This window comes from Lacerta agilis, chromosome 2 (genome assembly GCF_009819535.1).
Source record: "Lacerta agilis isolate rLacAgi1 chromosome 2, rLacAgi1.pri, whole genome shotgun sequence".
In the NCBI taxonomy this organism is placed as follows: domain Eukaryota; kingdom Metazoa; phylum Chordata; class Lepidosauria; order Squamata; family Lacertidae; genus Lacerta; species Lacerta agilis.
This window is the reverse complement of record NC_046313.1, coordinates 66,482,317-66,505,782: the sequence shown is the minus strand read 5'-3', so window position 1 is coordinate 66,505,782 and position 23,466 is coordinate 66,482,317. Positions and strand designations below refer to the sequence as shown.

At 43.6% G+C, this 23,466-nt stretch overlaps 2 protein-coding genes across 3 annotated transcripts in view; one reads left to right on the top strand and one right to left on the bottom strand.

Moving 5' to 3' along the window:
* Window positions 1-15,753, top strand: part of IP6K1 (inositol hexakisphosphate kinase 1) — a 29,612-nt gene extending 13,859 nt beyond the window's left edge. The window contains exons 2-6 of one of the 2 annotated variants that reach the window (XM_033140531.1): window positions 1,708-2,054; window positions 5,319-5,529; window positions 5,862-6,022; window positions 7,838-8,013; window positions 10,138-15,753. In XM_033140531.1, the coding sequence (XP_032996422.1) occupies window positions 1,832-2,054; window positions 5,319-5,529; window positions 5,862-6,022; window positions 7,838-8,013; window positions 10,138-10,644 (1,278 nt within the window). In that variant the 5' untranslated portion in view covers window positions 1,708-1,831 and the 3' untranslated portion in view covers window positions 10,645-15,753. Of the gene's footprint in view, window positions 1-1,707; window positions 2,055-5,318; window positions 5,530-5,861; window positions 6,035-7,837; window positions 8,014-10,137 lie in introns of both variants that reach the window. The other variant, XM_033140530.1, reaches the window with a different exon arrangement.
* A 960-nt stretch (window positions 15,754-16,713) lies between these two features.
* Window positions 16,714-22,371, bottom strand: LOC117042311 (nicolin-1-like). Its single transcript, XM_033141859.1, has 6 exons — window positions 22,208-22,371; window positions 19,900-20,088; window positions 18,747-18,860; window positions 18,402-18,574; window positions 18,006-18,077; window positions 16,714-16,837 (listed from the first exon to the last, which is right to left on the bottom strand). The coding sequence occupies exons 1-6, from the start codon at window positions 22,334-22,336 to the stop codon at window positions 16,714-16,716; spliced, it is 801 nt and encodes a 266-aa protein (XP_032997750.1). The 5' UTR covers window positions 22,337-22,371.
* Window positions 22,372-23,466: the final 1,095 nt, after the last annotated feature.

Sequence of the window (23,466 nt, the reverse complement as noted above, 5' to 3'; positions counted from 1 at the left end):
CGCCAGATGGTGTTGCGCTACAATTCCCATCATCACTGACAGTTGGCTAAGTTAGTTGAGGGTAGTGGTTCAGCATTTGGATACGAGGTTGAATAACATTGGATAAATGTTTGAGTGCTCAGTAGATCAGGTTCTTTAAGCTCCTTTGGAAGGTGTGTGTATTATGATACTTGATAAACAACTGAGCACTTGCTAACGTGTATGTAGTGACATGTAGAAAATGCCAGTGCCAAATGACCCCCTCATCCCTATTGCCACTTATTCTGTAAATGTGCTTATTGACTTGTTCATTCACTGTTTCGTATCAGTCGTATTAAGATATTTCACCAACTGACAGCCAGCTAAAAGCTGGTACACATATAGCTTGTAACATTTTAATTGTTGGAGAAACCTAAAAATGGCATACAAACCACTATTGTTAAACTTCGGAGGTTAAGCCTACCTCATAATATTGGTCAGTAGTCATTCACATAGTGAGCTAAGAAGATGGATGAAATGTGAAGCTATGGGAGCTTTTTCATCACATACTCGAAAGGAGCCTCTTTTGGGGGAAGGGAGCATTTAGGTTCTAGCCAACCATGTGAGTCTGAAAAATGGAACAGGCCTTTCATATGTCCCTCTTCATTTGCTTTAACAAGTTCCCTACCTGGCAACGAGGGAAGAGGGACATATCTATGCTTGCAGAATGCAAACTGTGTCCAGTAGCTTAATATAAGCCATAGATAAACAGAACAGCTATCACAAGTGCATCCTCGCCTGAGACCATGAGACTTTCCAAAGTAGTGCCCTTACTAATCGGCTTTACACAAGATCACTGGCCAAATTAGAGCTCTGCAGAAGCCACCAATCTGTTTGGCAGTTAGACTAGACTGAAATCATTTTTGTCTACCTCAGTCATCTTCTATTTTAGCCTCCTGTTGAAATATCAAAAGTATGCCCTCACTGTGAAAGGGGAGATGAAGCATGCACCTCTCAGGGCAACTTTGGGGCACAGTTGGTTCAATCTGTTTTGTAAAAAGTGGGGGACTTTCGAAAATTATATCAGAAGCTTGTCAAAAACATACTCATGAAATTCATATTATAAACCAAGGCTTGAGAGGCAGTTTGCAAGCTCCTTGCTCTTCTGTGTTTATGCTTTCCTTGTTAGTAGCAAATGGTAACCCTAAAACATTGACCCTTCCCCTTATCCTCATGACTAATTAGTGTTTCCCTTATCACATCACCTAACATGCAATAGTTGCATCTTCAATGATGGAAGCCTACTTTTTATTTTGAAATGCCTTTTCTTCCAGTTATTCAAGGAACTTTTTCTTCAACTTAACTGTCAGTTCAACTTTTACGTGAATTGAAGGATGCTTTATTGGGGACAAGAACATGAGATGGCTCAAACACAAGGCATGGGTTGTTGTTGAACTAATTCCTTGCTGGCATAGAGGAGTAATGCTTTAAGTAAAGGATGGGCTTACGTTATTAAAAGATCTAGATTGCCTTGAATAGCTGGTAGGTCATTGCTCTTTCTTGGTTTTGGTCACAAACCTCTTAAGAAATTATTGTCTTGTCAAGATCATTGATGAAATACAGAAGTGTGGAAAGAGTACTGCATGTGTGTGTGTATAACTCGTAACTACCGGTACTTGGTAGACTTTGTACTGGGGCTGATGCAAGTGGCGACTGGCTAAGTTTTATGCAATCTTTTCTGTTTTGCAGACCATTGGCACATGCTTTCTTACTAAGACATCTGAGTGGTAGAGATTTTGCTCCTTGAGAAACTGCTCCTTCCACCCCATGCAGCTCACCCCCAGCCCCAAGTGTGCAACTGGTGCCCTACGCAATGTGTGTTTGTCAAACCATGGAGGTGGGGAAGCATGGCAAGAACGCATCCCACACAGGAGGCCGAGGGGTCCTTCTGGAGCCTTTCATCCATCAGGTGGGCGGCCACAGCAGCATGATGCGCTACGATGACCACACTGTGTGCAAGCCTCTCATCACCAGAGAACAGCGCTTCTATGAGTCCCTGCCTCCAGAAATGAAGGAATTCACACCTGAGTACAAAGGTAAGCTCCCCAAATCTTTGGAGGATCTCATTTAAATTCAGAGCATTTTAGTGTAACTGGAGGGCACTCGTCTATCAATAATAAATAAATAAATAAAATAATTTCTACCCCGCCCGTCTGGCTGGGTTTCCCAGCCACTCTGGGCGGCTTTCAAGAACCTTAAAAACAGAATAAAACTTCAAACATTAAAAACTTCAACTGTGCTGTGAATGTATACATAGGGTCCTACAAATTAGTTCTGTTAGTGCAAGTACTTCTGGCTGCACAACAGAACAGTCCCCTCTTCTTCCCATGTGCCTCATAAAACTATCCTGAAGGCTCCCGCAATCTGATCTGAGGGTGTGCAGGGAGAGAAGAGGGAGGGAAGTTCCATTGCACAAATTGAAATCTAATGGAACTATGTCATTACATACTGTGCATAAGATCACTGTGAAACTTTCCCATTTATTTGCGGACAATGCATGGATGAGAACAATTCATTTATATGCTTAGGCAGTTTGGGTGTTTATATACGATACTGACATAAGATCTTATTAACGGCATTGCTGGCTGGCAGTAAAGTGGTACCTCTGGTTGCGAATACGATCCGTTCCAGGGTGTTGTTCGCACCCCAAATATTCTGCAACCAGAGCAGCGCTTTTGCACATGTGCGAAGCGTGATAGAACACTTCTGCGCATGTGCAAACTGCACAGAACGCTTCGCGTGTGCGTGCGGCAAAACCCAGAAGTAAACACTTCTGGGTTTGCTGCGTTCTTAACCTGAAAAAATGCAACCTGAAGTGGCCGTAGCCCGAGGTATGTCTGTACTTCTAAAGCCCAGTTGGCTTTAGTTTCAAAGTCATATAAGCTCTATATACAGTGGTACCTCGACTTACAAATTACTCAACATACAAATTTTTTGACTTACGAATGAAAAAAGTGCCCGTGTGCCTACGAATTTTTCGACATCTGAAGGACATCCGTTGGCGGTTTTAGATGGGGTTTACTCGACTTACAAATTTTAGATGCGGTTTACTCTACTTACGAATTTTTCCGATTTTTTTGTTTCCAATGCATTCCTATGGGAAAATCACCTTTTTCGACTTACGAATTTTTCGACCTACGAATGTGCATTTGGAACAGATTAAATTCATAAGTCGAGGTACCACTGTAGTTCACTTGGACTTACTTCCCGGTAACTGTGCTCAGGATTCTAGTCTTAAGTCTGGCTTATATCCTCTGAATCTCATAGTGGAGTGATCCAGTGACCACCGTCTCCTGGAGAAAGTATCATATGAGGCACTAAGACCATGCTTCTGGTGGCAATTTGTGCAAGTATGGCAACTAAAAAACAAGACTTTGAGGCAATGTGTATTTCCCCCTCCCAGTAATTTTGGACACAGAACTGTTCTGCATGGAGGATTCTGATGTGTATTAACTAGGCCTTACTTGTGTAGTTTCAAATGAGTCTTAAGAGAAAAATTTCTTTTTCACACAACCTCTTTTGCCATATATTGAAAGAGCTAATTTTCTAACTTTAAAATGTAACCATTCCGTCTTAGTAAGTTTTCCTTGTAGCTGCCACTTGGAGCTTAGGCCTTTCTAGAGTTTCTTTCACATGGGACACCATATTGGCTACTCCTGCTATTAGCAAGTCTAGATCTCCCACAATAGGACTGAAGCTGCCAGGTTGGGCTTTAGAGCCCTGTCAGTTGTCAAAGGCAGACTCAGCACCATGAGATGCAAAGACATGGTGCATTGTAGCATCTCTGTTCTGCCTTTGAGAAAGTCTTGCATGCATCTGATATTGCTCCCAACCTTGCTGATTTCTCTTGAGCACCTTCTTTAATTCCTGCCCCCCTTCTTTTGTATATGTGTCTATAATCTTAACTGTTTTCACTTGTGTTTCCGCCTCTGTTTTGGCTGTCTGGTTCTTTAAAGCTACTTAGCCCTGAGAACACCTTGCACAGCCTTATGGTACTATCCTGTACATATCTACTCCAAGTCACTCCATTGATTTATGTGGGATTTACAGGTAATGCTTTATAGGATTGCAGCTGTGATAACTAACACCAAGCATTTGTTATTTTCAAAAGTTGTGAGGGCTTGGAAATGGTGTTTGGAAGGTGGGGCAATTGTAGTAGTCTGCTGCTGTATTTTTCATGCAGAGACTATAAAGCTGTTGATACTAAATAAATTATATGTTTAATAAAACTAAAGTAGAAAGAATTAATGTTCTTAAATTCATACAGAAAGCAGATGGGCTGTCATGAATAGGCACAGCATTCTTTATAGACGAAGCTGTACAGAAAAAGCCTGTCACAGAAGAAAACAATCTGCCCCATGTGACTCCTCAAAGGAGGGTGACTCTTCTTTAATAATATATTACTCTTAAATGGATCAGAAGATCATGCACATTTTTCTATTACTGCTATTGGGAAAATGTAACAAGGAAAGCCAGTCTTAATTTCAATTCACATACAACAAAATTCAATTTATTTTGAAATAGCCTCCTGTCTCACAAGAGAAAATTTGTTGCATCTCAAACTGGAGTCATTCCAGTTAATATTAAGAAGTTGTGCCAGAAAATGGACAAGTGTGACTTGTGAATGCACTCTTTGGGCACAGACTGTGCAGATAATGGCTAGAGCTAAGCCTGTACTAGATGTGCTCAAATACTTAATGTGCCTTCATGGGACAAACTCTTGACTCCAAAATACATTTCACAGGTATTTTGATTTACCATCAAAATGTCATTTTTACCCTGTATTTCTCCTTTTTGAAATGGAGGTGGTCTATAATTTGAAACTGAGTGCTTTCAAGATACTATTCCATGCTCATTTTATTTATCTGTGTAGTGAGCTTTTAGTTATAGAAACTATTGCTGTTGCATCAAGTAGACCAGAGACAGTCATATATTCTCAAGGGCCACTCTGTTACATACATGTTGCATACAAAATCCAAAAGAGCTGTAACTTTATAAAGTGTATAATATTTTTTTCTTGCACATATACCCCTCCCAAAAGTGCATCTGGCCAATTCCTCCTGCCCAAACACCATAATTGAGCCATCTTCTGGATACACCATTGTTGTAATAGTTGCTTTAAACACACACACACACACACACACACACACACACACACACACACTCACTCCATCTTAGGGTTTCATTTTGTTTTACATAGTCCTTGGCAACAACCTCTTAGAGTCCTAGTTTTTGTGGCTGTTACCTAGCTACTAAGAAATTTCATGTGAGGAATGCCAAATGTGGCTTGTGTTTGGCAGGTGTGGTGTCTGTCTGTTTTGAGGGAGACAGTGATGGCTACATTAACCTGGTAGCATACCCGTACGTGGAGAGTGAAGCCTTGGAGCAGGAAGATGTACCAGAGAGGGACCAGCCACGTCGCAAACACTCTCGTAGAAGCCTCAACAGGTCTGGCAGTGGCAGTGAGCACAAAGAGGAGAGAGCAGGACTGGCCAGTGACACATCAGAAAGGTACCATGTATTTCAGTTGTTTTTCATTAGTTCAGACATAGCTATTCAGAAGTTGCTTCCCTTAAACAACCTTTCACTCCCTTTTTTGGCAAAATGTTCCCCAGTAAAGATACTGTAATCTTGTACATGCTGGGTGACATCTATCTCCTGAGACCTTAACAATTATGCAGAGAAGGCTCTCATACTGCAAGTATGAGAAAGGTGCAGAATGCCCCCCTCTCCTACAGAATTACTCTTGCAAAGCAACTAAATTTAGTAGCCCAAATGCTAATCTCTGTTGTAATCTAATTCCTAGCAAAGCTCTTATTTGTGATACCATATTGTGCCAACAGCTTCCAGGACACGAAGAGCCTCAAGAGCTGGCATTCAGATGTTCCATTTCAGATGCTAGATGGAAATAGCAGCGTGAGTTCTGAAAAGATCACATTTAACCCGTGGAGTCTGCGTTGCCACAAGCAACAGTTGAGCCGCATGCGCTCAGAGTCCAAGGAACGTAAGCTCTACAGTATCCTCCCAAAGACATAGTGTATACTGATTGCATGCTCACAAGGTCTTTGATGGGGACTAAGAGGAGTGGCTGACTGCCACTGTCATCTGTTTGTTTTGGGAGGCAATGGAAGAGTGCGCCTTTGGGGGTGACTGACACCCTGCCAGTAAACCCTGCTTGGAGCATTTTCATCTTTAAAAGACCTACCCTGCCCTGATAGGCTGAATTGTGAGTTCTAGGCATAACTAGTGTTTTTCTGTGGCCTTCAGTCTATGGATACCAGATTTTTTTCCAATGAATCCGGGGACACTTTATTGCAGCAACCAAGGGGTTAAAAGACAGTAGCATCTGGATTATTAGTGGGGAGCATCATTTTGTAAACATATGTAGTTTCCATGGCAACCAGAGCCAGGTTCCTTGGTTATGGATGGAGGGTGGGGAAGTGGGAAGAGAGAAAGGAAAGCAAAATTAGGAGGGGATGGATGGAACAGAGGGAGGTATGTGTGTGTGTGTGTGTGAGCGAGCATGTGTGTGTTTGTCCCCCCCCCCAAAAAAAATCTTTTTCTGGGATTCCTGAAAGCGGCACCCAAAAGGAAGGAAGGAACAAAAAAAGAAGGGGGTAGAGAGAGGACAGAAAGCCAGGTCGTCCCAGAAAAAGGCACATGAGGAATAGAAACGGATAGATAACCAAAGCTATTTTAATATGAACTTCCCCCATTTTCTGTCTGACTCTTCAGGCAGAGAAAAATGCAATAGGGAGAAAATGTGGGGAGAGGGTGGAGCCATGTGGCAAAGTATTTTTTATTTTTATTTTACAAGCAAGGAGGCGGGAGGGGGGTGTCTCCTTTGGTCGGGCAATAAACGCGCCCAGCCTTTACGACCGCCACCAGCAATCCTTTCCTTGCATCCGCACCCCTCTCAAATTTGGACGTTTGAGAAGGAGCGTCGTAAACCATATGCCAGCACCCTCCGCATCTCCCCTCAGCCCTCGCGGCAAGGCCATCCCCGGCATTGGTTCCCGCCAAAACAGCAATAAAGAAGTGGAAGCAGGAGGAGGAGGAGGAGGGTGGAAGCAGGGGGAAATGTTCCCGCTTGCCGTGGGCAGCTCTGTGCAAGTTGGGGGGGGAGCGTTGGAGTCCGGGGAGAAGGGAGCACGGGACATGATTGACAGGCCCCACAGCCCACCACGAGGTCAGAGGAGCGGAGAGGCCGCGGCGAGGTGTGCCAAATTTCAGCCCAAGTGCCTATCAGCTGCTCCGGGAGGTTGTGAGTGATGAGGGGGTGGGGAGCGAGTGGAGTTTGGGCGTGTGCTGTTTGCTGCTTAGGGCTCACCTTGCGCACACAAACATTGTCAAAGCTGCTGACACCGTAACAGCTGCCACTCTCTGGGCATAAATCAGGGGACATTAATTAGAATCTGGGGACAGATTGGTGAATCCGGGGACGTCTGGTAACCCTACTTCAGTCACCGTTTTCTTTGGCCACCTCCTTTAGCCCAGCACTAGGACCCGAATATCAGTTCTGGAGTGGAATGTCTGCTCTTGCTTTAAAAATGGGAGCTTTTCTTCTTATGGTATTAAAACTAGGCTTTCGCTTCCTTGGCTTGTCCCCTGCTCCTGAAGATGAAATGCTTGTTTCTTCCTTTTATCATTAGGGGTGGAGGTTTAATGTATTTGTTTTTGTTCTTTCCTGTATTAAGAACTTTACCAGTGCATTTTCTGGAATGAAAGAGGGGGGTCTTAGAATTTCTGTAGAAACCAATCAAAGCAGTCTAGGAATGCTGAGTTTAAAGAAACAAATTTACCTTTACTGGCTCCTTAGAATTCCTTTTACTGGAGAACGTGGTACACCATTTCAAATTTCCCTGTGTGCTTGACTTGAAAATGGGGACCAGGCAGCACGGGGATGATGCATCTGAGGAGAAAGCTGCTCGACAGATGAAGAAGTGTGCCCAGAGTACCTCGTCTACACTAGGCGTGCGGGTTTGTGGAATGCAGGTACCTTATAAGCTGCTAGCAAAACTTTGGTTGCATGATTTATAGCCAGGGCTGATACCTTCCTGTGCAAGGGAGCATGTAATAGTATTTGGCAACTGCTTAGAATACAGAGAATCTCTGCTTCCTTTTTTTAAAAGCTGTGTGTGTAATTTATAATAATATAGTCTCTCTCCCACAAATGCACATTTCTAGTCTTCATAGAGAGGTTTGAAAACATTCCAGCACTGACTGCAAAAGGCTTCAATATCTGCCCTCTTTGTCAAAGTGTGACATTATCCCCCCAGTTCAGGTATACAGTTAAGCCGGCGGGGGAGGGGGGGAGTGGAGCAATGCCTAGCAGTCATTAGCGTAAAGTGATTTAGAGTGCAATCCTATGCAGATCTACTCAGAAGTAAATCCCATTGATTTTAATGAGGTTTATTACAATATAAGTGGGTATAGGACTGCTGCCTTACTTCCAGGTAAGCATAGGGCTGCACTTCGGTGTGTGGAGTTGGTGGGAGAATATTACCAGCTGCTTAATAGCAAACAATCTCCATGTGTCATAGTGAGCTTCCTTAGCTAAATGTGTTGTCCTTTTGAACTGTGGTTCACATAGGCAGCTCACCTGGTAGTGCTCACATGCTAGTGAAGGGAATAGCACTCCTTGGAGTTTAAGACTTACTCTGAGATTATTAACCTCTGATCCTTGAGGAACCAAGGTGGTATTAGGATAGTAGGCTTGGACATAAGAAAATATCTCTCTTTCTCAGATACATACTGTATGTATTTGAAACCCACTAATGGGCAAGGATGAACAGAAGTTTCATCTATCTTGAAACCGTATGGGGCTCTCTTGTTCAAAATGGGTGGTGACACCTTGCACAAAAAAAGCACAGAACATCTATATTGGTCAGGGTGTCAGATAGGTGTCCCTTGCTTTGAGTGTTGTGGATACTCTCCTGTTGGTTTAGCATGCCTTCATAGCATGGATGCTGGTGCCCCCTGCTGGATGGTGGTCATTTGAAATAGGTACCTTGCTTTTAGGGGTCAGGTGGCGCTGTGGGTTAAACCACAGAGCCTAGGGCTTGCCGATCAGAAGGTTGGCGGTTCAAATCCCTGTGACGGGGTGAGCTCCTGTTGCTCGGTCCCTGCTCCTGCCAACCTAGCAGTTCGAAAGCACGTCAAAGTGCAAGTAGATAAATAGGTACCGCTCCGGTGGGATGTTAACGGCGTTTCTGTGCGATGCTCTGGTTCAGCAGAAGCGGCTTAGTCATGCTGGCCACATGACCCAGAAGCTGTACGCCGGCTCCCTTGGCCCATAAAGCGAGATGAGCGGCACAACCCCAGAGTCGTCTGCGACTGGACATAATGGTCAGGGGTTCCTTTACCTTTACCTTGCTTTTATTAAAATATCCTTTTAATTTTACTGACAGCCATGATTCTGCATCAAGCTGCATTTTAACTTATATTGAAGGAAATGTTGATTTCTGTGACTTGAGCCACCTTGAGTCGCATCAGGGAAAAATGCAGGGAATAAATAAATAACATTTTGCTTAGGGTGTTTTATTCAGCAACAAGGGTGCTCCAAACAATTATTGTTTAACGTAAGGCATTTAGCCAGCCTGGATTTTTTTTTGGGGGGGGCTACTTTATCCAGCAGGGTGTTGTACTGTATCCAGTTATACTGTATCATATTTAGGAAGGAAGTTGAAGAGACTTTTCTCTTATTATGGAAGTACTGAAGCTTCCACCCATATCTAACACCTTGCCAGAATAATGTACAATCTTTCAGAATTCTTTGAGGATACAACAAAGGCACACTGTTGAGGTTTGCCATTTTTAATTTGGCTGCTAGTCCACTTTTTCCTCTTTAAATGTGCTGAAGTCCTGCTCCACTTTGGTTGTTCTGACTCTGGAATGTGTCCTAACCTATGGAGAACCATGTCCTTGTAATGTTTTAATTTAGCACAGCAGGGACTAGAACTAGTTTGGTGCTTCTTTTTTTAACAATTCTCATGACAATGCAAAGGCTTCCATGAGCTACTGCAGAAAAGCATAACTGATCATTACTGCTTTCTAGCTTCATGCAGTACACGTTTGAGTGTTCTTTGTAGACTAACGTATGACTTTTTTCTGTCATAGGTATATCAGCTGGATACAGGCCATTATTTGTGCAGGAATAAATATTACGGCAGAGGTCTTTCCATTGAGGGTTTTCGCAATGCCCTCTGCCAATATCTGCACAATGGAGTAGAGCTACGAAAGGACCTGTTTGAGCCCATCCTTAGCAAACTGCAAAGCCTGAAGTCTGTACTGGAGAGGCAGGCCTCCTATCGCTTCTACTCCAGCTCCTTGCTCATCATCTATGATGGGAAGGACAACCGGTCGGAGACATATATGGAGCGCAGGGCAGAGATGCGCCTGAAACAAGTGGACATCTCTCTCCCAGAGAACCTACAAGATGCCAGCAGCACAGAGGCAGTCAGTTTCCAGCCCAAGGTAGATGTACGTATGATAGACTTTGCACACAGCACATTCAAAGGCTTTCGAGATGATCCCACTGTACATGATGGCCCCGACATGGGGTATGTGTTTGGACTAGAGAGCCTTATCAACATAATGGAACAGATGCGGGATGAGAACCAGTAGCCTTGGGCTGGACTCCTCAACTTTGTCCCTCATTGATAGAAACAGACAGGACCACCACCCCTACAGAAAAAGCAGGCTGCTGCTTTGAAAATATTCTGTTGCTCCAGTGTGTTTAATATCAAAGGACACAATATCCTGGATGATCCTGGCAAAATGGCTTTGACTATCATGGCCTGGACTTCTTGCAGGAGAAACAAACCCCATGGACCCCAGCATTGGGCATTTATATCTAGGGCTTTGCATTTGTTCAATACAGCCCTGTGATCATGTCTGTTAGGAATGTGGAGACTGACCCCATGGGAAAGAAGAGGGGTGATGGCCTAGTGGTGTAGATTTTGGGATTCCAGTGTCCCTCTTCCTTGTCAGCCTTCCATTGAGAACCAGCGGTTTGAACCTCTCTTCTTTTGTTTGGAAAGGGCATTCACATACAAGCTAACATTACTTATGGGGCTGATCGAGGCACATGATTTGCACATACTCCTCTCTGCTGTTGCTGCCCCTGAGCAGATGTGAGAGACTCTTCTAGAGGGTACAGATGATACTTCATTTATCTTCTCCAATCTGGGCATTATCAGATCATCCCAAATGGGGAAATAAATGACCAAAGGAAAACTAGTGCAGTGCTTTAATGGTTTTGCTTTGCACCCCATTGATGAAGCTGGCCTACCTCCCTTCACCATTTCCTGCACATTGATAGAAACTCTCCAAATTCCAGAAAGGCCCAGTCAGGTGTTCACAATGCTGTCTCGGTCAAGAACTTCATGGGAGAGTTCAGCTGGCTAAGGATAGTGTTAATAGCACATTCATGCTGATCCCTTGATGCTTTTGTGAGACTAATGATGTTTATCAGATGCCAACTACCCCTCACCCCACCCATGCATCTTTGCATTTAGTAGATAAAATAGTCTCTTTTCCGACCTCATTCAGATCCAAGCACCATGATGTTTGGTTGCAGTTTTCCTTTTTCCTTCCTTCTAGGGAGGCTTCCTAGCAAGACAGCACACTTCCATACATGTTCCGCCCACAATAATAAAATACTTGCGTGGGGTAATTTGATGAGAAAAGTAGGCGTCTTTATTTTCAGAAACTGTCCTGATTTGTGGAGGGAAGTGTCTGTCTGGCTTTTAATGTATTGCCACCTGTGCTTGTTTTCACCTCAGGGAGTTGGTGTTTCCAGCCTTGTTCCTCCACTTTGTGACGGGTTGAATGCAGCTGTGCCACGTTCTGGCCCCACATACGTATATGGGATTCTGTTGCGTGGGCTGAGGTGTTGGTGGCTTGTAGCATTAATCTTAACAGCATTGGTCCACTGTGTGATTAATCACAATTTGCAGATCTTGGTGGCAGTGGTGGCCCTAAATGCTGTTCTATGGACCTTGGAGACTAGTTGCTCTAATTAGGACCAGGCCTAGTATACACAAATGCACTAGACTTCTTGGGCTTGCACTTTGTTGGGGAGGGGATTTACTACCATAGGGAACTAATGGCAAGGCACAATTGTCGTAAACCTCTACTACTAGATGCTCTTATAATGGGTTAGCATTTGCCCCAAAGCTCCTGTGCTGAATCTGTGCCTCCCTTTTGGGCAAGTATGAACTTCACAGGTTTGTCTTGAAAGTATTGGCTCTTACATCAAGGAGCTGCTGATGGAACCCCCTCTCGTGCCAACAGGTATTTGCAGTTGACTCTGTGCTGAATGTTCTGAAGGGCAGGTGTGTCGGGGAGCAACCGTTGTGCATTGACCAATTTAGCAATTAGTATTAGATATTGCCTCTGTAACGAGAGGCATTTTCACAGTTCCAATGCCATTTCCCCAACATTATCTTTGATTCCCAGAATTTAAGGGAACGGGTTTGCTTTCTGTTGAGCCCAGCTTTTTAAGTCTTCAGAATGGTTTTGAGGCATCACAATTTTGGTATTGTTTTGGTTAAACAGGATCTTTCAATATTGTTTTGAAGTTTTTAACTTTGTAATCTTTATCCCTCTACCAGCTACTTAAGTAACACTGAAAATACAGGAAATCACTCTATAGAGTCTTCTTCTTCCTGTTCTAATGACTGCACCATTTTGATTTTTTTCCATTAAAAAAAAATCTGGACCATTCTGAACTTCTCATCATAAGTTCCAGAGCTTGTAAATAGCATTTCTCCTTCCTGTTGCCAGGTTTTGTTTTCATGTTGCTAGTAACTGTTTGCTCCGTAAGGAACCAAAAATATTAAAGGACTTGGTTTTGTTGGTATTTTAGCATTGTGGTTAGTTTTCAGACAGTGTAACTGCAAAGCACAGTCTTGTTCAATAGCAATAAGCTTTCCAAGTTCATTTCTTTAACTTCAAGTTAAGCAACGGGACGTGGATGTGACTGTTCTTCATACTTGAGCACCTTGCATGTCTGAAGGGATTTGCCTTTTCCTAGTAGAGATCTGCTTGCCACCAGCTCAGAGTACAAATTGAACTAATTTGACTAACATCCTCCTCTATTTGATGCAAGCCTGTATGTTGCCTCTTGCAGGGCTGTTTGTGCCTGCATGTGCGCACACGTGCTTGTATGTAGTCTGTCAGTGTTAGAGTAGCTGAAATTGAAATGTACTGGCAAAACTGTGTACGGAAGCATCTAGAGGGTTTGTTAGAGAAGTACCCATGCTGTCAGGGCAGATAAATTTAAATGGATTTCATTGTAGAGAGTTATTTCTAAGCCATCCCTTTGGGCGTGCAGCAAAAATCAGTTTCTGCAGCTTGATATTTGCTTTCGATTGAAAGGAACTCTGCTGAGTAAAAGTGCCTTCTAAAAGGCACCAAGAAAAACATGACGGAGCAGAAGGTATGAACTAGAATATTTGCCTTCAGCAGCTCCTTCCAACTGTTTGGTTAACTGTCTGTTCAAACTTGCATCTTGCCTGAGAAAAAGGTCTCAGGCAAGCAGGTCACAGATGTTTGAGTGCATCCCCCTTTGCCCTCTTCTGCCCTGAAACAAAAGGAATTGAATCTGCCCAAAACAAAGCTAGTCTAATAGCTTTTGTACAGTACATTGTCCCACTCTGTTTTGATATATAAATGGGGCAATGTATTTACCCAGCATTTGTTGTTACACTGCAGCCATTCTCCTTGCCATAAAGGCACCTGTCATTGGACACAATCATGCAAACATGCCACTTCCCTGTTCTACCTCATTATCTGTAAAATCCTTCAAGATAATTAGGCTTTTAATGTCATTTTAGGGGTGTTGTTACAGAACTGGAAGCTATATTGCAAGTGTCATGAAGTTCTCTAGAATAATTTTGCAAAATAAAATAGCTGAAGATGACATGGGGTTAGCTTTGAGGAACTAAACATAAAGCAACTTGACTCCTTCCACCTGTAGTTTCAGACTGGGATGTTGCTTCTTAGTAGTTTTTAGCTCGTTAAAATGCCTAGACAAGGGTGAGAGTGGTGAGAGATTGAGCATACGGCTTTTGTAAAGCAGGTGCTGCTCTGGACGCTGGGTCCAACAAAGCCATTTTGTATGCATTGTATACATTCAGGTCCTTTGCTGGACATTCATGTAAATAATCCTTCCAGTCTGTTCCTCCTGGAGCAGCACATCCTGTTTGTTGCCCTTACAGCTTGCTGACACTATGTCCAGTAGTGTTGATTCCTTTAGCAGGACTTTGCACGTACTGTGTAGTTGCCTTCATGTAGATGATGAATCAGCTTTTCAGCCTTCTGGAATACATAGCCAGCTATCTCTCTAGCAATACATAGGAACTGCTAGTGTTGGTGAATGCACACTGTAAGGGGTTCCTTATCATTAAGGGCCAAATGAGAGTTCACCAGATAAGCACTTGGATTTATTTTGTATTGGTGGCAGCTGCTGCCTTGAAAGTGTCTCTTCCTCCTCTCACCTAGAGGTTATTACTGCACTGTGCTTTTTGTCAATAACTGATCTTGCCCTTTCAGTTGGAATAGGAGCCACCTTCTCTTTACTAGCACCTTTGTAGCCTGGACCTGCTGCATGACATTTCAGAAATATCGGCTCAAATATTTCCCTATGAATGATGGAGAGTTGCACTTTGGATAACGTTCAGTCTAGATGACCCCAAAGAAGGCTCACTGTGTGTCACAGGGGGAAGGTATTCAACTCTTACCATATCTGTTCCTGCACCTGAAGGAACTTTGTGGAAGAAATGTAGCCTGGCTTCTGTTGAAAGAGGCTGAATGTCAGTTTCGATTTCCCTAGCCTAACATACGTGCAGCTAAGTTTCCATATCAATCCTGCCCCTCATCAGAGGACCAAACCACAAATTAGACCAGATCACATTTGCCTGCCTGCTGCTTACAGGTTGGGTTTGATGGTGTAGTTTTAGGTCAGAAATACTAGTTTCTGCTTGGGGGGGGGGGTGCTTTAGCTAGCCAATTATCTCACTGAGAGTTACACCCGCAACTTGCCATGAACCCTTGGAGTGCACCTGAAAACACATTTTGCTGCTATTGGTATAAAAATGTGGAGGTGCAATCTGTGGGCATATGCTGCTCTGCACAAGTGCAAGGGAACCTGCTTTATTGCTTGCTGTGAAAGGGTCACCACAGAATATTATGACCATTTGGGTTTAAAAGGAGACAGAAGCTTTGGTGGTTTCATGGACTGTTTTTTGACTGGCGGGGGCGGGGCGGGAGAGAGAGACTATAGGCCTATGTATTTTGCTTGTTTTACAGCAAGTCTGGAAAGAGTCATCCAAGTCAGGTTCAAACTTTGGTTGGTTGTATTTGTACTTACTATTGCATGCTTATCTCAGGAGCAAAATGTTGTTTTTTATACTTTGAAAAGTCTAGGTGCAGAATGGTCTCTATGAGAACTGCCAGAAAGGGAAGAAATGTTACTATGAGAGCAGGGAGCAGTACTGCACCCTACAGGAATGGTTCCTATCTGTCCATTTTGACTTGTCTGGGAGGGACGCAGCATTGCATTACAAACTTGTATATTTTTCATAGTCTATTCCAGTGCCATTTTGTTGGGCCAAGTCAAGCTTTTGGGCATGAGAAATAACAGTATCTGTACTCCATACACTGCATCCCTAGCTCTCTTGTTGTGTATAAAAAGTCCTATGTGTATATAAATAAACTGCTAGACATTTAGCTGAGGGGGCAAGTGTCTTTTATGGGTCTCTTCCACTCCACCGAGCTTAATAACCTAGTTCACATTATTAATTGAATTTATATACCACCCTATACCTGGAGGTCTCAGGGCAGTTCACAGAATAAATAAAAATGTAAAATCACAAAATACATAATCAAGTGCATATCCATCCCAGTATGGCTGTGTCCGGGGAGAACAGGTACAAGATGGATGTGAATTAATTTGACTGTCTAGGGAACTCCATGAAATCTCTGGCTGGCTTTCTTTCACTTTAGCATATTTTCTGTTTCTTCCTCCAGTTTTGTAAGACTTGAGGAGATTACTTCTAGGCACTAGTAGTTCTTTTGCCCTTGGGAAAAATGTTATTTTAATGGGGCTCATCTCACACAAAGCTGAGTTAAAAATGGTTCACAAATATCAGTTGCTTAATGTAAATATTTAGTCCATGTTCAACTGCAATACAGCCTTACTAAACTGAAGTTATGTTCGATCAATTCCCATTATTATTTCAAAACTTTTTTAAAAAGTTAGTCTGGAATAATATATGCATTTATTTAGCTACTCATTCCATTAACATTCCTTTCTACTTTTGTGGCTGCACCAAAAGAAAGTGCTTTCAAATTAGGAGGAGAAAAGAACAAAGGATGTGATTAAAGGATGGAAAAGATGTGACTAAAGGATGGAAGACGTGGGATAAATCAGCTAATGTTGATCTATTCTGTGAAGCTGGACGCATCTCTCTGCTGTAGTAAGGGACTTTGTGGAACTGCAAAAGCATATCCAGAAGAGTAGTCAGAAAGAGCACAGCTGATGAAACCCCAGAAAGGAGCATAAGATACAACTCATTCTTCTTGCACTAACTTATAAAACATTTCAAATGACAAGGTCCTCCAGATCCACTGGATGAGGCTACATCTAGCAGCTCTAAAAGGGGAAGGAAACCAACATGGATGGATTCCTCATCTTTTTCTAGTAGCATCTTTGCACCAATCTGCATAAAACAGTGCTATTCCTAAGAAATGTGCCAGGTTCTCGCACATCTCCTTGGGTGTAGAAGAGGCTACTATAATAACAGCCATCCACCTGAAACAAAAACACAAACAGTCAGTTTCTGGCAAAAACACAGCACTACCTCAAGTTTAAAGAGTAGGAGCTGAGCATTCTCCCTTTCCCTTTGTGAATCTTTCCTTAGTGATTCCTAGGAAGCTCAGTCACATATTTCACAGCTATACATGTTGCCACTTAAAGCCCAGCCAACATCAGAAATCCCTTCAATGAATACCTGCTGCACCTTACTTTTCTGGTAGAAAATAGAAACAGTTGTCAACTAACATTGAAATGCCTGATCTGCACTGCTGGCTGGTTTGAAGTATCTCCGCTAGCACCCACATTTACTGGACTTCTGAAAACTCTTGGTTAGCATTGGGGAACTCCTGAAAGGAAGAGACTGTTGTTGAAAAGGGCAGCAATTTATCTCCTACCTGGTTCAACTACCACCCCAACAGTTGATGCATTTTGCATTACTGCTATGATTCTGTGTGAATACAGCATGTCACATGGGATGCAGTGTTCAGCTTCCTGAGAATGTTGGGTTTTTTTTCTTATAAATTTCCAACCCTTATGACTGTGAAGATACACTCTGAAAGTGTGTGGGCAATGCTTGCAAAAATCTCAGAACTCAAGATTTCCAGTAGCTACAGGTTAAGGTTCTAGTAGATTGCATGGTTCCTTAGCTTACTTACAAAGACAGGATACATTATGCAAAATAGTAAAAAATATAAAGCAGCATTTGAAAAATAAAATTTCATGCAAATATACATATTTTATGCAGGTTAAAAGAGTTACCTTCTTGGGATGCTGAACTTTTTTTAGTGCAGAGTATTCATAGGCCTGCACACTATGCAGCCCATCAATAATGGTCAAGTCCTGACTAACAGCTGAGCTATATGGCACACAGTTTTTTTCTAGTCTTTCTACAGCTGGGGTCTCCAATTTGGTGCCCATGCCCCTCATATTAAATGAGGGGGTTTTGCATTTTTGTTGTGAAGCCTGTTGTTTTGTCTTATGTTCATCTGGGGACTGTAGGCTTTTTGCCTATTGCTGGGGGAGAAGTTTCTGAGCATTGCATGTTCTTCCACACAATGGACATTTTGTGCCCACAAGTTTCTTAGATTTCCAACTATGTCCCTGGGTCCAGACATTTTGGGACCTCCTTTCTAAGCTGCAGTGTCCTTTTACTGACTCTACTTACCAAACAAAGGTTTCCTGGCCAGACTTTGGGTGATGGATGTGGGAGTCAGACAGAGAAACCTTTCTGCAAGTTCTACAGTGGGTTAAAAGACAAAACAAAGTTGGGGAGAAAGCCTCCTCTCCCCCTGCCCCTCACCCTGGGTAGGTCAACGAACTACTGCCAATCTTCATCTTGATTTGCAGACCAGCTTGCTTTCATGGGAAAGGGATTTCCAGGCATGTGTCTAACAAAACCTGAACCTAATTTATGTATGTGCGCCGAAGATCAATGAGGGCTGCTTTGGAAATGATTTTGTGAAATCACAGAGTTGGAAGGGACCTCAGGTGCCAACAAATCCAGCTCCCTTCTGATGCAGGAAATCTGCAAGTTTTGACTCGCAGACAGGCATACACATACCTCCAAACTCCTTTCTTGTCTTTCCTAGTATCAGAAATACATAGAAGTGGTATTGCTGGGTGCTCTGATGTAGCTGCTTGATGTTCCTGATGCCACTGCAAATCTTTGCTGATACCATCCAGTGTGGGTAAGAGAGAGAGTTGGCCTGGCAACCATGGATCACAGCTAGAGATCTAGGTGTTGCAGAGAGAGACTAACATCAGCTAACTAATCATCTTGGCTCCCTCTGAATAATATTATATTGAGTCCCATCCTCTGCTGTTAGTTCTGTTATCGTAAGACACAGGGAACACTGGCCCTGTGGATCTGGGAAAGAGTACCTGAAGGAGATGGCAATTCACACACCTCTTGGTCTCCAGGGCAGAGCTGTAGCTCTTCAATACTGAAACGCAGCCATGTTGGAGAAGGCTGGCGCAGAATCAGCCGCATGGCAATCGCCCGATCCACATTGCAAAGCATCTAAAAGAATATATGCTGTTAAAAAAACAAGCACCTGCAACAACTGCTGACAAGACACTTGAAACAAGACTAATGTGTTGAATCATTGCAGGTGCTGGAGTTCCTCCTTTCCATTTACGAAGTGGTAAGAGTGCTGGACTAGGACTGTTCAAATCTGTACTCAGCCATGAGGCTCACTGGGTTACCTTGGGAGAATGACTATTTCTCAGCATCCTCTACATCACAGGGCTGTTGTGAGGATGGAGAGAATGCTTGGCTTTATTAGCTGCCCTAAGAGCACTTATGCTGGGGTGCAGTAAGAATCACTTCATAAATAAATAGATGCATTGATAAGCCTTCAGTTGACTAGTACATAGTCCTAAGAGCTGTATCAGAAACCACCTGGCCTAGTAAGTTATAAATGGTTGTCATTAATGGACAATATCTTGTTCAAGAATAGAACTGGAAAACATTTTCAAGGGAGAAGCTCTTGCTGTAAGTTGTTATCTTCACCATTCCCTCAAGTTTTTCTTAAAGCCAAAGGGTTGTTGGAGTAGCTACTAGTGGCACTGGCAGTCCCCATCTACTAAGTAGTGTGGGGGAGGAGAGGGAAATCTGGACATAAACACTGCACTTATCCCATATTAATAATTAAACTGATATTTTTTGAGGATGTTTAACGTACAGTTCCTATAAGTGTGGGGAACGAGAGCCAGCTTTAGAGAAAGTACAAAGGAACACAGGTTCATAATAAAAGCTGCTTGGTAAGTAGTGCTCAAGGGGCTCAACTTTGCACTTTGCAATGAGCACTTGCTCCCAACTGCTCCACCTCTGTAACAGCCACAGCTGAGGCATCCTCCTGTAAGAGCACTGTCTTGAAAAGAGAGCTTCGTCAGATTTTAGATCTTGCATTTCAAGTGCGATATCAGTTTCCACAGAGATTGCTCCCTAGAGAAAAAGAGACTGCAGTCTGCCAAGTGAGCTGTTTATAAATGAATAGAAAGGAAGCGATACACTGGCCTTTCACCTCCAGCTCCCAGGGGAGCCCAGTTATCCTAACCTGATTCCTGGAGAAACAGAAGTAATCCTGGGAGCCTTCCTCTGTGTGTGGGTTGGGCATCAGGCAATAATTACGTAAGCAGGTGACCCAGCTGGAACGGCTTTTGCTTCCCTTGTTTGTGAAGTTTTGTTGCTGCATCCGCACAGTCAAGAAAGCTGTGTAATAATTCCTGAACACAATTTCCTGTAACTGAAAACAAGGCTGTCAGTTAATTACACAGCTCCCTCTGCATAAAATAATAATTAACAAGCAAGCAGCCTGTGCCTTACATTTAGAAAATCAAAATCAAAACAGCAACCAACTGTTCAAAGAGTAACAGCAGAATTTTATGGAAATGCTTTTCTGCTGTAACTTCCATTCTTTTTTTTAAAAAAAAAAATAAAATAGACTTTATTTAAGTTCAAAGTTTACAAAGAAAAATAATAATAATAATAATAATAATAATAATAATAATAATAATAATAATAATAATAAAGATTACAAAAATACATGAAAATAGCAAAGATACATAGCATAGTTTGTGCTTTGTTAATGCTGTAACTTCCATTCTACTGGGCTTAAAATGGTGAAAACCTGGGGAGGGGGTGCTAGAGCAGAAATATCCATCCTCCAGTCACCCCAAACATTCTATCCAGGACTTGTACCTTCTTGAGAGAAGAGGTGGAGGGTAAGCAATACAAGAACACAAGGTCAGCTACTTGAGGGCTTTTTGCTGCTGAAGCAATTTCAGAAAAATGTCACTTGACAATTCTTAATGCTTATGTTGATGGTTGTTCAACTGAACCAGACAACTCTGTGGAAGAGGACATTCCTGGGTCTACTGTTTCAGGTAGGATGGGTAATCTTTGCTGCATTCACAAGCCAGTAGCTGTAGTGGGTAAACTCTTTTTCTTAGGATAGGAGTGGGCACAAGGAGAAGGGGACGACAGAGGATGAGATGGTTGGACGGTGTTCTCGAAGCTACTAACATGAGTTTGGCCAAACTGCGAGAGGCAGTGAAGGATAGGCGTGCCTGGCGTGCTCTGGTCCATGGGGTCACGAAGAGTCGGACACGACTGAACAACAACAACAACATTTTCCCATAGGAGCTGAATTTACCCTTGGCTAACCCTCTGGCCGTTGGCCAGTGGTGGGTGTCATGAAAAGTAGATGTAGCCACCCCATGGTCTTGTACACATACTCTAGCATGCACACACACATTATACAAACAGACAGCCCCAGCTGATCCATGTGGCTCAACTGAGAAAGGACATTATTGAAACCTCTCTGCACATTAAATAATAGATCTGATGACCAGGAAGATAGTACAAAATTCTGCAGGTCAGGGTGGTGGGTTAATTGTGGAGCTCGGTCATCCAGTTCTGCTTTGGAAAATAACCTGAAATATGTGGTCATTTGATTTTGAAGTACAATATCCTGCGGCTGCTACCATCCTTTATCTTCTCATAGTCAAGTAAGTTTATCCACAACTGAATGATGAGAGGAGATGGTTCTGAGAGATCAACCTCTTGCATGAGATGTGTTATTAAGGGGGGGGGGGTGTAATTATTAATTTATTATTATTATCAGCATCAGTTGCCACAAGTGTGACTTGTCATTGTACCAGCACTACTCTGCCAACAGACTAGGTGGCGGTGGGGAGACATGTTCTCAGTAATACTTCCTGTGCTTTGCTGATCTAATGTATACCCAACTGCTGTTTCCCCCCTGAACTTTAGCAGTGGAGTCACTGGGGGTGGGGGTGGGGGTCTTGTGCAAATCAGTGTCAACATCAATTCCGCATCTACACTGTGAAAGGCAGTGACCAATTTCACAAGCTTATTAGGAAAATAAGGAGTGACAGGTATCACTCCTGAACATGAAGTCAGATTTGAGTGCTATGAAGAAGGGAGGATGCTTTGATAAGGCAAGCATCTCTGTGTCCCTGAGGGCCTTCCTAAGTCATTTGCTGTACAATACATCTGTTAAGACATTTGCTCCACTCGCACTCTCCTGCCTGTATGGTTTTTTTTTTTTTTAATGACATTCCCCCCTTAATATTTTGTCTCTGGGAAAATGAGGTTTCCTCTCCCTCTGCCATCACCATTGAATGCTGTGTAATGTGCGGGGTGGGGGGCTGCTAAGATGAGCAGGGCCGTAAGCTTGATGAAAGAGCGAGAAAGACCGTGCTTTGGGCGCAGAAGGTCCAGGATCCACCGGAATCTCCAACGGAAAACAACTTCAGCTTCTCGCTCCCTACTCAGGGACACGAGGGAAAGGTCGGACCAAGATGGGACTTCGGGAGGCTGGAGGCGCCCCTCGCACTTACAAAGAAGGGCCGGCGGCGAGGCAGCAGCACGTCGATCACTGACGCTCCGGATCGCCAGGACCACACTTGCCCGTCCACCTGCGCGGCGACCGCGTTTCTGACCGTGCACTGAGCAGCCTCGCGTGCCATGTCCCCTGCGAAAGCAGCGCAGGCTTTCTGTGGGTACGGCAAGGACAACCTCGGCCCCGCTTCCTGTCTCGTCGCCTCCACGGCCAAAATGGCGGCAGCGGGCGCGCCTGCCCACCCAGTGGCCTCTTTGGGGGGGGGGGGCGCTGCGCCCTTATAACCCCTACACTGGGGGTGGGGGTGGGGGTGGGGGGAGCGTTCTGGGAGCGCGCGAAACTCTCGTCCACAAACGAGCGCTGATTTGGGAAAGGAGGACGTGACGCGAAGGCGTTCGAAATCTCCATGGAAACGACCGCGGTTTGGTTCTTTGTCCGAGAAGGGAGAGTAGGCCGGAAAGGCTATTGGAGGTTGCGGGGAATTCCCGACCGCCTATCAGGTTGCGGTGTTCGAAGTGCGCATAGAAGTGCGGAAGCGGCGAGCCGGCGCTCCTTTTACCTGGGGGGAGGGGGTGAATGGGCGGAAGGATACACCGCCTCTCAAATTCTCAGTACAGTAAATACGCCTTGAATTGCGCTCTTTGAAGCGGCATTTTATGAGGAGAGTTTATTCGTTTACTTAGGAGAATGTATAAACCGCTTAATAATAATATAAACCCTCTAAGCGGTGGACATAAAAACAAAAAGACAGTTATCAGTGAAAAACAGATAAAATAAGCAAATGTTTAAAAAGTGTGTGTGTGTGTTTGTGTATAGGAAGGTGGCTTTTTGGGGAAGATTTTAGTCACAAAAAACCTTCACTCGCAAATCTTGCCTCACCCCCACCCCATTCTAACTGGGCAGTGGCAGGCTCTGCTCCTGCACACAGAAGGTTTTTTGTGTGCTTTCCTGACTACTAAAGGATCCTTGAGAATCCTCTGCTTGAGACTGTGGAAAGCTATGCAGAACGAACAGTTCTGGACAGAAGACCAATGGCCTGAATGAGCATAAAGACAGCTTTATCGAAAGTAGGGTTATGCCACAATCTGTCAACCTTTAACATGGTGCAAAACTCACTGCTGTTGCTGCTTTGGTGCCACTAACATGGCTACTGGAATGCGTCACTGAAGTACTGTGGACTGTTCTTCATTCAGATCCCAGGAAAGGCTGGCAGTGAAGCTGAATCAGGAGGAGGAGGAAGGAAAGCATGTTAAGTAT